The 16,044-nt window shown below is 43.9% G+C and overlaps 4 protein-coding genes and 1 long non-coding RNA gene across 6 annotated transcripts; 3 read left to right on the forward strand and 2 right to left on the reverse strand.

Moving 5' to 3' along the window:
- The first annotated feature begins 136 nt into the window (after positions 1 to 136).
- On the forward strand, positions 137 to 4,079 carry LOC6561497 (tubulin-specific chaperone D). Its single transcript, XM_001988966.3, has 4 exons — positions 137 to 1,168; positions 1,238 to 2,401; positions 2,473 to 3,344; positions 3,405 to 4,079. The coding sequence occupies exons 1-4, from the start codon at positions 196 to 198 to the stop codon at positions 3,996 to 3,998; spliced, it is 3,603 nt and encodes a 1,200-aa protein (XP_001989002.1). The 5' UTR covers positions 137 to 195; the 3' UTR covers positions 3,999 to 4,079.
- LOC116805322 lies at positions 3,373 to 4,266 on the reverse strand. The gene is made up of 3 exons (XR_004365129.1): positions 4,081 to 4,266; positions 3,686 to 3,975; positions 3,373 to 3,632 (listed from the first exon to the last, which is right to left on the reverse strand). It is a non-coding gene; the product is annotated as an uncharacterized LOC116805322 (long non-coding RNA).
- A 17-nt stretch (positions 4,267 to 4,283) lies between these two features.
- On the forward strand, positions 4,284 to 7,694 carry LOC6561496 (putative apoptosis-inducing factor 1, mitochondrial). 2 transcript variants are annotated; one of them, XM_032736535.2, is made up of 7 exons: positions 4,284 to 4,664; positions 4,754 to 4,998; positions 5,101 to 5,409; positions 5,477 to 5,579; positions 5,696 to 5,945; positions 6,015 to 6,829; positions 6,897 to 7,694. In XM_032736535.2, exons 1-7 carry the CDS (start codon positions 4,553 to 4,555, stop codon positions 7,295 to 7,297), a joined length of 2,235 nt encoding a protein of 744 aa, XP_032592426.1. In that variant the 5' UTR covers positions 4,284 to 4,552; the 3' UTR covers positions 7,298 to 7,694. The 2 variants fall into 2 exon arrangements, with proteins under 2 accessions (XP_032592426.1, XP_001989001.1); XM_001988965.3 differs by having other exon boundaries at positions 4,285 to 4,664; positions 4,754 to 4,797.
- Positions 7,695 to 8,914: 1,220 nt separating this feature from the next.
- LOC6562623 lies at positions 8,915 to 9,511 on the forward strand. The gene is made up of 2 exons (XM_032735871.1): positions 8,915 to 9,302; positions 9,399 to 9,511. The coding sequence occupies exons 1-2, from the start codon at positions 8,915 to 8,917 to the stop codon at positions 9,509 to 9,511; spliced, it is 501 nt and encodes a 166-aa protein (XP_032591762.1).
- Positions 9,512 to 11,739: 2,228 nt separating this feature from the next.
- LOC6562622 (ets DNA-binding protein pokkuri) lies at positions 11,740 to 15,430 on the reverse strand (the record flags this gene model as incomplete). Its single annotated transcript, XM_032735870.1, has 4 exons — positions 11,740 to 12,240; positions 12,301 to 12,734; positions 12,804 to 13,222; positions 14,170 to 15,430. Coding segments are annotated over 4 exons (2,394 nt in total), but the record flags the coding sequence as incomplete, so codon positions are not given.
- Positions 15,431 to 16,044: the final 614 nt, after the last annotated feature.

Below are 16,044 nucleotides of genomic sequence, written 5' to 3' on the forward strand. Positions count from 1 at the left end.
GCAATTATTTACCGTCATTTGCCAACACTGGCACAAATCAGCTGTGCGACACACTCGGCTCAAAACTGTGAATCATATTTCGGGGCGAACTGTTAAAACTACTAACACAAACACAAAAAAAACAAAGCGAGAATTTGATACTTTCTTACGACAGCCGGCTGTTGAAAAAATCTAGAATTTAATAACTAAACAAGAATGTTGCAACAAAGTGATGATTGCAAGGATGATGACTTTCCGGCGAATACGCTGGAGCACTTTGCCGAATTGGAGCAGGTGCTGCAGATGATTGACACCATGAAGCCCATAGAGGCAGCCTCGTTTGAGCGTGAATTTGAGCAATATACGGAAGTATTGACTCGCTACCAGGAGCAGCCACATCTGCTCGATCCACATCTGGAGCTGATGCTGTCACGTCTATTGCACAAAATACGCCAGACTGATTTACCGGCGGGGGACCGGGATGCGGCCTTCAAGTATTTGTATATTATCTCCAAGGTGCGCACCTATAAAGTTCTCATCAAGTTCATGCCACACGAGCTGACCGATTTGGAGTTTGTGCTGCAACTGCTGGGTCAGCAGGATCCGAAGGAGTTCAGCAATTGGGAGACCCGCTATATGCTGCTCCTCTGGATGTCCATATTGGTGATGAATCCCTTTCATATGTCCCGCCTGGATGCCTACGAGACAAGAACAACAGCAGCTGCAGGTGCAACTCCGACTCGCAACAACTGTGTGGAACTGAACAATCATTCGACCAGCTTGCCGCCGGCGATAACCAAAATGGAACGCATCTTCGAGCTGTGCAAGCTGTATGCCTCCACGAATGACACTTGCAGCAACATGGCTGCCTATTTATCAGCCAAGTATTTTGTGCGCAGCGACATTAAGGATCTCTATTTGGAGCCATTCCTCGACTGGGTCATTGCACAGCATCAGGCAGACACTCAGCAGGTCAAGTTCGGACAGCTGGCTGCCGTTGCCGCCATTCTCAAGCACGGCAAGCGTGAGGATCTGCTGCCGTATGCCGATAAGCTGCTGCAGTGGATCGTCGCCTGTCCTTACAAGGATGTCAACGATTTTCTCAAGTACAAGTATTACGTAAAGATTGTACAGCGACTGGGTCTTGTGCATCTGAAGCCACGCATCGCCAGCTGGCGCTACAAGCGTGGTAAGCAAAGTGCATGGTATCTACCAGTCAATCATACGACTTACTAATGTAAATCTCCATCATCAACAGGCACCCGTTCGTTGGCCACTAATTTGGGTGGGCAAACCAGCGCTGCTGGGGATTCCAGAGCGGGCAATGCGGATGCAGAAGATGGCGACGGATCTGGCGGCGAGGAGATAATTGTGCCCGATGCCATTGAGGAGGTGATTGAGGAGCTGCTGCAAGCGTTGCGCAGCGGCAGCAACGATGTACGCTGGAGTGCCGCCAAGGGATTGGGCCGTGTGACCAATCGGCTGCCCAAGGCGCTGGCCGATGAGGTGATTTTCTCGCTCATCAGTATACTTAGACCGTTGGAGCCGCACGAGGCGTGGCACGGCGGCTGCCTGGCCATCGCTGAGCTGGCGAAGCGGGGACTCCTATTGCCCTACCGGCTGCACAAGCTGGTGCCGAGGCTGATGGAAGCGCTGTTCTACGATGAGATGAAGGGCTACATGTCCGTCGGCCAGCACATTCGAGATGCCGCCTGCTACATGTGTTGGGCCTTTGCCCGTGCCTACAACCCCGACGATCTGCAGCCTTTTGTGCAGCAAATCTCCTCGGGTTTGCTGACGGTTGCCGTCTTTGATCGCGAGGTGAATTGTCGACGGGCTGCATCCGCTGCCTTCCAGGAGAGCGTCGGTCGCTTGGGCAATTTTCCCTTCGGCATTGAGATCTCGACCACGACGGACTTTTATTCGGTGGGCATACGCCACAATTCCTACTTGAATATCAGTGATTTTATTGCCCAGTTCGATGCATATCGCCTGCCGCTCATCGATCATCTGGTGCAGCGCAAAGTGGGCCACTGGGACTCGGCGATACGTGAACTCACCGCCAAGGCGCTTCACAAGCTCACCTTTCGTACCCATTACAAGTATATGGACCGTGATGTGATGCCTCAGCTCCTGGCTAAAACCAACTCAATCGATGTGAACGCGCGTCATGGGTCTGTGCTGGCATTGGGTGAGATTACGCTTGCATTGCGTCGATATGAACTGGAAGGTCCACTTCCACACCCACACACAGTGGCCTTTCTATCCGATCAGCGTAAGGTGGAGCTGAATGATCTAATACAGACGTTCCTGGAGCGCGGTTTCTATCGCGGCATGAGCGGTGAACTGATGAAACTCTGCACGACCAGCTTCATACGCAACTGCAGCGTCGCCGAACTGACAGTCAATGCACAGTGCTTGGGTAAGTTGGCAGAGTGATCACTGTACCAGTTACCTCTAGTTAATAGCATATCCTTATTCCTTCTCTTACAGCCAGCTGGCAGCAGGTCATCGACATTTGTCTGGTGACCAAGTCCAGCAATATACGCGAATCAGCAGTGGATGCATTTGCGGAACTCAGCGGCGCCTATTATTGCGAGAAGTCGCGTAACGCTGACAACGAGCTCATCGTGAAGGCCTATCTCCGGGGTGCCGACAACGCTATAGAGGAGCACATACGCATGGGTTATTTGGCTGCATTGGGCGCGCTGCCCGCCTTCCTGATGCGTGCACATTTCAATGAAATCCTCGACAATCTGGTGAAACATGCGCTGATCCCGCAGGTTGCCTACGACGATCACGAGAATATCCAGACCCACAGATGGAGCGAGGCACGCGCCCAAAGCGTACGTGCCCTCAGCAAGATGGTGAAATCCGTGGGCTACGATGGGGAAAAACATTCATTTGACAATGAAGCGCACTTCAGAAAGGTGGTGGATTGCCTGCTACTGGCACTGGATGAGTACACGCTGGACAATCGTGGCGACATCGGTGCCTGGGTGCGTGAGGCTGCCATGAATGCGCTCTTCGAGCTAATCACCGAGTGTCCCAACTATATGCATGGCCCTTTCAATGTCCCTAGGATTGTGTTGGGTTTTATGCAGCAAGCAGTGGAGAAGATTGATCGTACACGCGGCTTAGCTGGTCGTCTCTTGTGTCGCCTGATCCATGCCCAGCCTGCCATACAATTTATACCTGCGTATGACAGACTCCTGGAGATTTTTCCCAGCGATGATAAGACCGTGCTGTGGCTCTTTGCCGATCACACATTCCCTCTATTCTGCGAGCTGCTCGCCCATCCCATTTTTTCCAGGCGTGTACTGCTGGGATTAACGGCCAGCATTGGCCAACTAACTGAATCTCTGGTGAGGTGTACTTCTATTAACACTCAACTCGATTTGTTCATTTAATTTATGTGATTTCAGACCAAACATGCTTCAACTGCACTATTCCAATTTTTGCGTACCCATCTGGAGGAGGTGCCACGTCTCTGTGCTGAGATTGTGCAGAACTTTGAGACTCATCTTTTGAACGAGCGTGTGACGTATCCAATGCTCAGTTTCCTGGAGATCCTCATTGGCTCGGGCACAATTGAAGCAGTGCTGCACGATGCGGACAATCCCTTTGCCGAGGACGTTTATCGTCTGCTCAATCTGGAGGTGAAGGGCTATAAGAAACTGTACAAGACGGCAACCAGTATTAGTACCTTCTGTCAGCTTGTGCAGGTGCCGCGTCTCAGCAAACGCATCCTCTCAAAATTGTCCGTATTCCTGGGATTGCAGCATGTCCATGTGCGTAAGACGGCTGCCACTAAATTGTATGAAGCTCTAGCATTGCACGGCGATGTCACCGATATACCCGAGGAGAATATAGATGACATCCTGGCCCTGCTGTCCGAAACTGACTGGACATTGCCACTGGTCGAAATTCGTCCGGTGCGCAATAAACTGTGCCATCTGATGGGCATCAAGCCGCCAGTTAGTGGCAAGCAAATAGCTGCTGCCACAGCAGAAACATAGAAATACAGTTTAACTTTTATACTCCCATTTAACTGTTAACACACAAAAAAAGGAAAATATAAATATTTATTTATTAACTTACCTAACAGCACGTTCGATTTGAATTGGGCGGGCAATTAAACGAAATTAAACAGTTTGTCATGCAGCCCTAGCGACTGTAGTGCATTCTGTTTGACAGTGTTAGTAAATGCCATTTTGCTCCTGTTGGCGCTCCATTGTGAATGTGTGTTTTTGTGATGTAAAATTAAAAGTCTTTCGAATTTCGCATTTAAAATAGATGTGTGTTAATACACTCGCGTCATATTCTCACAGAAAATTCATTCACATTAGCAAACAAAATCGAGGACAACTTTCAACGAGGAAAACAAACAACAATATCAAAGACATACACGTTTATACTTATTCGTTACACAAGAACAAACAAAAATCAAATAAAAAGCAACATAGAGATTTGTGTTAAATCGTTGTTGTTGTTGCCTCTGCCCTCTTGCACACCTGCCTTCCTGCCTGTCACACACAATAATTCATCATTGATTTGTTTTTGAAACGGTATTATGAGCATTTGGAGTGTAAGATGCCTGTGTTTCAAGATCTGTCGACAGGCGCACATATTGGCCAACAGAAAGCTAATACCGACGGCACAGAGACTTCCCCAGCTGGGCAACGGTAAGTGAGGTTAAATTTGATCTGTTAATACCCGGCATGATTTCTGATTTATATTCCTATTTTATTTATTGTTGTTCTTGTTGTTGCAGTTGCAGTCAACTATCGGCCGGCACACAACAGCTTATATCAAATGGTAAAAAAACGTACGCTCGAAGCACGCACCAAATTGCAAGCCAATAAATATCCAAATCACAATGCCTGCATACAAGTGGCCAAAACCGTGGAATTTGTGCCCGACTATGATGAGACACATCAGCACCAAGATTACTCAATCGCCAGCATTCAGAGTCCTTATGCATCCTTTGGTGCACCGAAAGAATCACCAATTCAAGCGGTATCATTTGCACTTTCATCTCACTTTCCCTGTCCATCGTTCATTATCATTTTGATTCGTCTTTGATGTCTTTTGAATTGATAATCTTTCTTCTTTTTGCAGGGCTATCTCAGCACTCGACTAAATTCCACTGCCCAGGATGTGCTTAAGTCGTCGCAATGTGATCAAAAGTCCCGTGAAAAGGGTGAAAAACGTGAACATGATCCATGTGCAGAATTTCAGCGATTGCGTCGCGAATCACTTGCTGGTGGCTCAAGTGATGATGGGGGAGTAGGAGGAGGACGTGCTCCTGGCGGTAGCGGTGGTGCTGGTTCTGGTGGCGATGAAAAAAAAGCAGCTGAAGAAAAATTTGAACAACTTAAGATGAAGTGCTTCATTGGAGCCATCGCTGCACTTTTCGCGGGTGGCTTTGTATGTCGATTATATATACATGTATTTGTAGGCATATTCTATAAGATCGTCTATATATATGTTTTAGATTGCCTGGCTACTATCGCGTGGCGAGAAGCGCAGTGGCGATGAGGTCGGCGACAGTCCGGACGAGGCGCTCAGGCGCGCTAAACTCACGGGTCAAATAACGAGTGAGTATCATAATTTATTACTGATGTATCAACTATTATATCGAGATTAATACATCTGCTTGCCGTTTCTTACTTAATTCTTAACCTGTATTCTCACTTTATCTGTGCAACCTTAGCGCCCAGCAGTTCGGATAAGATTCCCAGTCATGTGCCGTATTTAATTGTTGGCGGCGGCACCGCTGCCTTCTCTGCATTTCGGGCCATCAAATCGAATGATGCACGGGCCAAGGTGCTGATGATCAGCAACGAATACCGCAAGCCGTATATGCGTCCACCGCTCTCCAAGGAGCTGTGGTACACACCCAATCCCAACGAAGATCCCATCAAAGACTATCGCTTCAAGCAATGGACAGGCTCCGAGCGAAGGTAATCTTGAAATGAAGAATTTTAACATGTCTTCAATTGTTTACTTAAATTTTGCACTCCTTTGGCCAGCTTGTACTTTGAGCCCGATGAGTTCTTTGTGGACCCAGAGAAGCTGGACGAGAGTGTAAATGGTGGCATAGCCGTCGCTCAAGGTTTTGCCGTGAAGAAGATCGATGCACAGAATCGCATTGCAACATTGAACGACGGCTATCAGATCGGTTACGATGTATGCCTCATTGCCACCGGCTGTGCACCAAAAAATCTGCCCATGTTCCATGATACGGCGCCCAGTGTCCGCGAGAAGGTCATGGTCTATCGCACCCCTGATGACTTTGATCGCCTTCGTCGCTATGCAAAAGAGAAGCGCTCCATAACGATTGTGGGCAATGGTTTTGTGGGCAGCGAACTTGCATGCTCGCTGGCCCACTACTCCCGCCATAACAATGGCGGCAAGATCTACCAAGTGTTCCCCGAGAAGGGCAACATGTCTCGGGTGCTGCCCAATTATCTCAGCACGTGGACCACCAGAAAAGTGCAGGCACAAGGTGTCTGCGTTATACCAGAGGCTAGCATTAAATCGGCAACACGAGACGATTCCCAGCTGAAACTGGAGCTGAACAATGGGATGTCGGTGCTCTCGGACATTGTTGTTGTTTGTGTCGGTTGTTCGCCGAATACGGCAATGGCTGGTCCCTCCAAGCTGGAGGTGGATCGCACCCTAGGCGGCTTTGTTGTCAATGCCGAGTTGGAGGCGCGTCGCAATCTTTATGTGGCCGGTGATGCATGCTGTTTCTATGATCCGCTACTGGGACGTCGGCGTGTCGAGCATCATGATCATTCTGTCGTCTCCGGACGACTAGCCGGCGAGAATATGACCGGAGCGAGTAAGCAACCGAAACAATCCAATTTGACTCATATTACATAATTATATAAAAATCACTTCACTTGCAGAGAAACCATATCAGCATCAGAGTATGTTTTGGTCGGATTTGGGACCCGAAATTGGTTACGAAGGCATCGGCCTGGTCGACTCCTCGCTGCCCACCGTTGGCGTATTCGCATTGCCCTCCCCCAACGATAAGCGTGCTGTGAATCATACAGAAGCTGTGGTGGATACCACATCGAGTGATCGAGTGAAGATTATTGGCGATGGAACCGAAATGAGCTGTGATCCCAGTGAGGAGCCCAACTACGGCAAAGGTGTCATCTTTTATCTGCAGAACGACAAGATTGTCGGCATCCTGTTGTGGAATCTATTCAATCGCATTGGACTCGCACGCACGATAATCAGTCAGAATACGGACTACGAGGATCTCAATGAGGTCGCCAAATTGTTTGACATTCACGCGTAGTCTGACCAAAAAAAGAAAACCAGATATAATATCTACTACTGATGTATAAATATGTATTTTATTGATCACTGACGCAAACACTTCTGACGAAGCAACGTTCCAAGTCTTCAGATTATATGTATATACATATGTATATATATATATATATGTTTATATATGTATATATATTTAACCGGCTCAGACCACAAAACCAAAACAAAGGCACAATGCAGCATAAATTTAGTGTTAAATTTATTATTTTGGAATAAATAGCTAACTTCTTTTTGTAGTCAAACCATCGATCCACATTTGACTTTACCTGTGTCGTATCCAGATGATCTGCTAAAGTTTAACGAAATGCAGACCAAATATTCCGATTATAAGCCATAAATTGATTAAATCCCATGTCATTGCATAATTTATTATTGAGTTTTTCTTTGTTCTTTGAAACTACAAATCAATTCTTTTGTTGTTTTTATAAACATAAGCACTAAGTAAAAAAGAAATGGAGACTTTTCAACTTGCTTAAGCGGGAAATTGCATTAAAAATTGATAGATAAATGCGATGTGCCCATAAGATGCAGCGCACTGATTCACACAAGCTATAAACAAATTAAATCACATTTAAAATGTTAAATCAATGTACAAATAAGGCACTCGCCGGCAACAGGAGCAAGCTGATAAATGTCCCTCAATTGTTGTTGCCTTTTTTGCAATACTTGGCAACCGACGCAGGAACAACCAATCATTTTTCATTCTCCAAACACTTTACACACAAAAATTGTATAACAAAAGCTTTATAGAAAGAAATTTTATTCCTATTTAAAATTGGCACATTGGCAGAGTGTCGCAAAGCGGCTCAACCAATTACAAATTTGTTGTTTTCACTTTACACATTAAAACTTAAGAAAAATTAAAAAATATAAAAATAAAAACATTTCTTTAATTTGGATATTTGGAGACCTTTACAGACTTGCGTCACCCACAGCAATATCAAACGGGAAATGATATCTCCACTTTTACTATGGTATTTGGCTCGTCAGAGTCAAGGATCTCTTTCTTATGTTGCGCTCAGCAATTGGATGCATTATTTTAGTTGCAGCAGAAAAAATATTGCTGCTTTGTATAAATATAATCAATGTTTTACAGAATTACAAAATGAAGCGGTCTGTTTCGGTTTTTTCTGGGTTTTCCCCAACTTAACAAAAAATGTTGTACCATTTTGCATTTAATGATTTAATTTTGTTTAATTTATTTTCTACTTTTTATAATTGTCTGTATCGACTGTTATTGGTAAATAAATAACAATAAATAAAGGGTATAAACATATGTAGAAATTTATGCTAGAAATTTAACTTCACCCAACGCGCTTTCCATAAATATTTATTGCATTTTACCTGTGCCATAAAAGCCGTTCAACTTTTTGCTGCCTGCGATAAGAAATTCAATTAACCATTCTTTCTGCAGCTGTCGCGAATTAACCCAAAGTGCCTGTTTCTTAGGGTCACAGGGATTAGCAGAATCGCAGCTGTAACTGCATCCTTTGCGGAGCAGGTAAATCCTTAAAGTTCTATAAAATCCAAGTGCACAGCTTTGTGGTTCAACAGTCGAACAGCAGCCAGCAATATGAAGAGTAACATGAAAGTTGTCGTTGTGCAGCCCGAGGAGAAGCTACAATCCATGCCGATCACATATGGTGCACTGGAACTGGAGGCAGCAGCCGCATTGCTAATGCTGCGCTATCAGTACGACATCAAAGTGGCACAGACGACAACAACAACAACAATGCCGCCATCACCACCGCCGCCGCCGACGTCATCGTCGGCATTGTTGCAGCCAACAGGTGGAGTAGCAGCACCAGCAAAAGTCGTCGTCGTCAAAGTGGACAAATGCACACCCAAGGAGCAGGTGTGCAGTGGCAATGCTGTGAATCCCATTGCGCAACCGCTCAAGAAACGCAGCATTCCACAGCATCTGCTACGACGTTCCTTAACGCCAGCAAAGTCAACGCCAGTTGCCAACAAAAGCAACAGTGGCAGCAGCAGAAGTGGCAGCAGCAAAAGTGGCAGCAGCAGAAGTGGCAGCAACAGAAGTGGCAGCATCAGAAGTGGCAGTGGCAGAGGCATAATCAAAGCGAAGCTAAAAGTGGTGCCAGCAGCGCCGTGCAACAAAGCGCTGCTCAAATCCTGTCGCAATATGATCCGCGAATTCCTGGACAATCAGGAGCTGTTCTAAAAGAAGTGAAGGCTCCTTGCCGAATTTCTGGACAATCAGCAGCTGTTCTAAAAGAACCCAAAAGTTCCTTGACGAAGACATCCCGCAAACAGTGGCAACATAGAAATAACACAAGAATCATTCGCCAATCTGAATCCTTACTGGACTATCAGCAGTTGTTCCAAAAGAACCCAAAGACGTAACTCAAAATAGATCATTCATTTCTGGACAATTAGCAGCTGTTCCAGAAAAAACTGAAGATGAATCAGAAGCTGTTCCGCAAAGGTCCAAGAATCCTTTAGCGCCTAATTGATATTTTCAGTTTTGATTTCATTTATTTATTGCATATATAAATTTGTTTCAGTTTTGTGTATTATTTTTCTTATTTTTTTATTTTTTTTATACATATCGTATCATTTATTGAAAGATAAGGGTTTTTTTCGATTGGAAGAACAGGTATTGTGGCGACACTAAAGTGCTAATTATTAGCTATTGGCGGTGTTTAAAGTTTAAACTTATGCGGTATATATAGACGAAAAAAAAACAAAACAAATTATATCGTTTTATATATATATGTATATGTATGTGTGTGTGTGTGTGTCGTACTTAATAATGCAATATGCGCTAGTTAATAATTAATAATTACAGATTTCTATGTATTTTTTCTTTTTTTTTTGTTTTGCATGTGTTTGCGTATGGTAATTATAATGCTAAATGTATGTGTGTGTATTTGTATATGAATAATAATAATAGTAATAATAATAATAATAAAAATAAAAGTGCCTTCAAATGTACAAAAGAATCATAATAATAAAAAGCCTATCAATCAAGTTTTGCAACTGTTTCTTTTTGTTTGTTTTAAGATCAAAGAGTTTTACGAGAAACTAACGAAATTGTTTATAAAAAATGAACACCTTTTGCTCGCCTTAAACATAAACTTAAAGACAACTCATACGATATTTAAACTAAATACAATACATAAAAATAAATACATATATATGTATTTGTATATATCCATATGTGTGAGTGTAGCTTTTATGTATTATTTGTTTTATAAATGGAAGCCAATGTTTCTTTTTACTATATATATATAGATCTATATATATATAACTAGCATAAGGGCCAATAATAATTGGTAATTGCTTTGCCAAAAACAGGAAGAACAGTAGTAGAAGAAGAAGAAAAACTGTTGCAGTTTTTTATGGGCTCATTTTGTTTTTGTTTTTTTTTTTTACATTGCTGTTTTCCTTTTTTTTTTTTTTTTTCTTTTTCTTAGTTATCACAATTAATTTGTTGTTGAAATGAAATTAATGGCGTTTAGAATTAAAACACTTTTTGCATGGGTACAATTTCTGTGTGTGTGTGTGTTTGTATATATTACTATAATTAACAATTTCAAATTCTTGTTTTTTTCGATTTATATATATATATGTATAGATCGATTTTCTAACAATTTTGTTTTCCATGTTACTTGAAACCATTGTTGAGGCAACATTGTAAAGCTCAAAGGTGACAACACTTACAAGCTAACTACATCTGAATAACTATATATATATAAATGTGTGTGTGTGTGGGTGTGTGTGATTTTAAACTTAATGATTGTTGTTAAGATTAGCATTTTATTATGTAGAAAATTGGCACATAACTCTGTAAATCGTTGAAGGCTGCGCTGCGCCAATCAAAAAACTACTTAAATCTAAACAAATTACACACAACAGCTTATGTGTGTATATATGTATATATATACATATATATGTGTGTGTATTGCATGAATGTAACTATGTGTGTGTGTGTGTATTGACTTAATTAAAGACAGCGCTCGCTCGCAAACTAGAATTTTACAGCACTTGTTAAGCTTAAACTTAAAAAACATATTTTGTTTTATGCTTTTTTTAACTGATTTAAAATACGTTTGAATGTTAAATTTAAAGAAATTCTATAAAATTGCTTACAGCATTATTGAAGTGAAGAGAAACTCGATAATAATATACTGAATACAAAAGTTCTGGCGCTTCAAAGGCAGATTTACAATTGAAATGGAAGCTTAACAAGTGCAGCGTTCCAATTTGCGAACGATCACTGTACATACATATATATACATATATATATATATATATATATATACATGTATAACATATTTGTTGTATGACATTTATGTTTACTATTTATTTATGTTTAAATTAAAATTGTTGCATGTTGCACACATTTTTTGAAATGACAGTCAAAAACTATTTGCTAATTGTGTGTTTTTTATGGTATTTACAAACAGGTGTGTGTGTATGTGTGTGTGTGTGTGTTAATTGAATGCTATTTGCTGTTATGCTGGTCCCATTTTTTGTTGGCAGCTGCATTGATTGCTCAGGTAAAGTTGTGGGGTGATTGTCATAATGTGGGATGTGTGTTGTGTGTGTGTGTGTGTGTGTTGAGGTGTGTGTTGTTGTTGTGTTGGTTGGCTAATTGCAGACTACTACTACTGATGCATATGCCGACTAAATGCCGACTCCTCGCTGCCATTGCAATCGCTGTCCATTGGCACAGGATGTGGTTGCTGCTGCTGCTGCTGCTGCAGCTGTTGCTGATCGAGTGCATCCATTGGTTTGGGTGAGGATGCATTGCTGCTGCCGTTGCTCTGCTCGGGCGTTGATTCCGTTGTTTGCTGGGCGTCTGCTGACGCCTGAGCCTGAGCCTGCTGCTGCTCCTGGTAGCGTATCAGCTTGATTGTCGTTAGACCGTCCGCATTCCGTATGAGCCTGCAAAGAGTTGCCAAATTAGCAAAACAGTTGCCTTCTTTGTGCCTAGGCGCAACTTACGGATAACAATCCTCGTTGCTGTTGGCTGTTGTTGTTGCTGTTGTTGTTGATATTGTTTTGCTGCTCACACTCAGATCGGTGGGCTTCAGATCCTCAGCCATGGCGCCGTTATCGCCATTCTCCAGCTTCAACGGATGAAATTGAAATTTGTCCACAGACGATGACGCAGCTGCTGCTGCTGTGGCAGGTGAATTCGGAGGCGGTGCCGCAGCGGCGGCAACTGCAGCCGCATTCGCGGACAGATAGTGGAAGGCTTGCATGAATAGCGGCGACGGTGGCTGCGGTCCATATGCGGCAGCTGCAGCCGCTGCTGCAACAGCTGCTGCCGTTGGTAAGCTCATCGGTGGCCCCGTCGCATTCCGTGAGGCAGGACGTTGTGGCGACAATTGCAATTGTTGCTGTTGCTGCTGTTGCTGCTGTTGTTGTTGCTGCTGCTGTTGCTGCTGTTGTTGTTGCTGTTGTGATTGCTGCTGCTGCTGCTGTTGTTGCGTCCAATTGCCAACAGCTGCTGGAGATCCTGGCGCCTGTTGATTGACAGCTGCTGCTCCTGCTGCACCTGCTACTCCACCAACTCCCCCACCACCACCTGCTCCGGCGCCCGACTGTGGCGTCGTCTGTCGCAGCAGCGATATATTCTTAATGTTCTTCAGCTCGGTGGGATTGCGCAGAAACTGGTAGCAATGCCGTTCGCCTTGCACCTTACGCAAGATGTTCACACGATAATAGTAGCGCAAGGCGCGCGACATTTTGTCATAGTTCATCGACAGATGATTCTTCTGGATGCCCCACAATTTGGCCAAGCCGGCGGGATCGACAATCTTAAAGACGCCAGTATCGCGACATTTCCATGCGATCAAATCGCTGTACTTCTGATTCCGATCATTGAGCAACTGTTGCAGAAAATCCCACAGCAGGCGGCCATCTAATCCAAAAACGTTGCGAAAGAAAGAATTATCGATTAGTTATTGGCATTTTATTATATATATATATATTTTATATAGTATTATAATAATACTTTTCAATTGGAGAGCGCAAATTGCCAAAGAAATGCATTAGAAATTGAACACTCTTTAAAATCACTTTTTAAAACTCAATATTTATCGATAAGTTTCGCTCTTTTATTTGATTCATATACAAAAATCACGAAACGGAATGGTAATGGAACATCTGCTACTGCAATCACTATCAATTCAATTATAAATCAAAATAGGGCCAAACTGTTAATTTCTTCATTATATTTATTTAGTTTAAGGATTGATGTGACTAGAAACCGATAAATATTTAATAACGATTTGAGTTTAAGTGGAACAGTTGGAAGTTAAGTGGAACACTAAATTCGATTGATAGCATGTGTTACAGCCAGAAACAGTTGACAGAAATTGATTTCTTTTCATTCGAATGGAATATATTTCTGCTGAAAGTCTTTGTTATCGGAAGCAACTTCCGTTGAGGAATTGCAAATGATTCTATTATCTATTATCTTATCAAAACATTTACTCAATTTATCGAGAGATTCTTACTTTATTGGAATGCTACGTTTCTACTTTATCGAAAAGAACTTTGTTTGTGGAATCGAAAACGATTCTCTTTTAGAAATGTATTTGTAATTCTTATTTTTGATTCAATGATTTTCTACTAGATAAAAACCTATTTATATATCAAACTATCGATACATACATATCGATAACTTCTCAATTAAGTAAATGAGCTTTCCCTTGATTGAAATTCTTCGGGGAATCGAAAATAATCCCATTTTGCTTTATCCATACATCTTATTCTTCAAAAAACTATTCATATATTATTCTATCGCTGTCTACTTATCGATAACTGGGTGTTCCTCAATGGTTTTAGCAATCGTTTGATTCTTACTTGTGTTGGGCTCAGAGTTCTCTGGAAAGAATTCCCGCTTGGCCTTATACATATAGCTGGGCGTCGTTGGGGCCGATATGGAGCCACCTCCCGGCGGAATGCCCACGCCCGTATTATCCAACGTTAGTTTCTGTGGCTGTTGCTGCTGCTGCTGTTGTTGCTGCTGCTGTTGTTGCTGTTGTTGTTGCTGCTGTTGTGACCAGGAGTTGACGAAACTGTTGGTCATCTGTTGCGTCCAGGTGGGCTTCAGATCCTTGTGAATGGGCGTGCCCGGTGGACTGCCGGTGCCATAGGAGGAGAGCGGCGCCGGTGGCAGGGCGCTCAATTTGTTGCAATTGTTGCTGGCGTTGTTGCTGTTGCAATTGTTGTTGCCGTTGCTGCTGCTGTGATTGTTGGGCTCGGAGTATTCATCATCGGAATCGCTGTGATTGCTGCTGGCGCTGCTGATGCCCTTCATTGGCTGCACGCCACCAACTGTTCCCGCTGTTGTTGTTGCCACACCTGTTGTGCTGCCAGCAATTGTTGTTGCTGCTGCCGTTGCTGCTGTTGATCCATTCTGATAGGTGGCCCCCTGCTGGGGCGGACTGCTCGCCTGGGAGTCAACCGATGGTGGCGGACTCAGCGTCACCGAATTGGGCGCCATAAAATGATGGGCAGCCATGTGGGCGGCTGCTGCTGCTGCTGAGCTGGTGCTGTGGAAGGGATTGCTGCTGAGGTTGCTGCTGTTGATGCTGCCGGCGCTGCTGTTGCTGCCGCCGCTATTGTTGCCATCGAGCAGCTGGGGCACATTCATCGGCGGCCAGGTGGGCGTCGGCGGGTGGCTGTGCGGCGACAACGGATATCGGCCGGTGGGCGTGACGGGGCTGTTGGGCAGATGCCATTGCATCATGTGCGATTCGATGATCAGCATTTGGAGCACATTGTGCAGCACATCGCCGGCGCCGGGACATCGATGCCCGAAATCGGCGCGTGTCAGCAAACACAACGCCTTCCCATTCATCTGGAAGAGATCAAAGTCGAGTTTGGGCAAATCGAATTCCCTCACACAGAAGCGCAGGAAGACGAGGACATCGTCGCGGCTCCACAGACGCGGATCGGAGGGCAGCGAAGGCGGCAGCTGTGTCTTCAGTTCGGCCAGTTGGCTAGAGGGGGGCGGGGGGCAGCGCCAAATGACATCGCTCCAGATGGGATTGAGCGGATTCAGTGATAGCTGTACTGGAAGCATTTTCATTTTGCATACATGCACAAACCGCACAGCAAATTATTTCTATTTGAGTCGAGTCCGTTTCGAAAGCCACAAAGATTGTTCTTAATCTGCAAAAGAAAATACAAAAGAGTTATTTTTATTAGTTTAAGTTCTTATAAATTGGAATGTATTTTTCAAATATAAAAAATATCAATAAATCTAAAGAATTCAATTCTAATCAAGCAAACACATTAAGTAGCAAGAGAGAGCGAGCGAGCGAGAGAGAGAGAGGAGGAGAGAGAGAGAGCGATTGGTTACCGGTCAGACAGACAACATTCGCATTCCAGGCAAATCAGATTTCTTCATAAACAAATAATCTCCGCAGGCGACGCATCCGACGAAAGAGAGATAGAGAGCAAAAGCGTGCAAAGCATGAGTCAGCATCAATACACTCACATAAATCACACACACACGCAAGTCAGTCGGCATTTGCTCTGGTTCTCATTCTCTTTGTGCGCTCTTTCACACTAAAAACACCCCCGCCGATGAAACGATCAGCATAGAACGAACAAAATCATACGCTATGCGCGTTCCGAGTTCCGTCTGTTTCCATTACGTTTCACGTTCCGATTACGATGACAATTAGCGCAGCATCAAAAAAATTCAAACACAGACACACAACACACGCA

Source organism: Drosophila grimshawi, unplaced genomic scaffold (assembly GCF_018153295.1).
Source record: "Drosophila grimshawi isolate 15287-2541.00 unplaced genomic scaffold, ASM1815329v1 contig_1377, whole genome shotgun sequence".
In the NCBI taxonomy this organism is placed as follows: domain Eukaryota; kingdom Metazoa; phylum Arthropoda; class Insecta; order Diptera; family Drosophilidae; genus Drosophila; species Drosophila grimshawi.

Bases quoted from the DNA above. Each gene is read 5' to 3' on its own strand.
- LOC6562623 (XM_032735871.1), top strand. From the start codon at position 8,915: ATGAAAGTTGTCGTTGTGCAGCCCGAGGAGAAGCTACAATCCATGCCG. The intron at 9,303-9,398 runs GCAACAGTGGCA...GCAGTGGCAGAG, and splicing joins AACGCCAGTTGCCAACAAAA to GCATAATCAAAGCGAAGCTA.
- LOC6561496 (XM_032736535.2), top strand. From the start codon at position 4,553: ATGAGCATTTGGAGTGTAAGATGCCTGTGTTTCAAGATCTGTCGACAG. The intron at 4,999-5,100 runs GTATCATTTGCA...TTCTTTTTGCAG, and splicing joins AAGAATCACCAATTCAAGCG to GGCTATCTCAGCACTCGACT. The intron at 5,410-5,476 runs GTATGTCGATTA...TATATGTTTTAG, and splicing joins CACTTTTCGCGGGTGGCTTT to ATTGCCTGGCTACTATCGCG.
- LOC6561497 (XM_001988966.3), top strand. From the start codon at position 196: ATGTTGCAACAAAGTGATGATTGCAAGGATGATGACTTTCCGGCGAAT. The intron at 2,402-2,472 runs GTAAGTTGGCAG...CTTCTCTTACAG, and splicing joins AGTCAATGCACAGTGCTTGG to CCAGCTGGCAGCAGGTCATC. The intron at 3,345-3,404 runs GTGAGGTGTACT...ATGTGATTTCAG, and splicing joins GCCAACTAACTGAATCTCTG to ACCAAACATGCTTCAACTGC.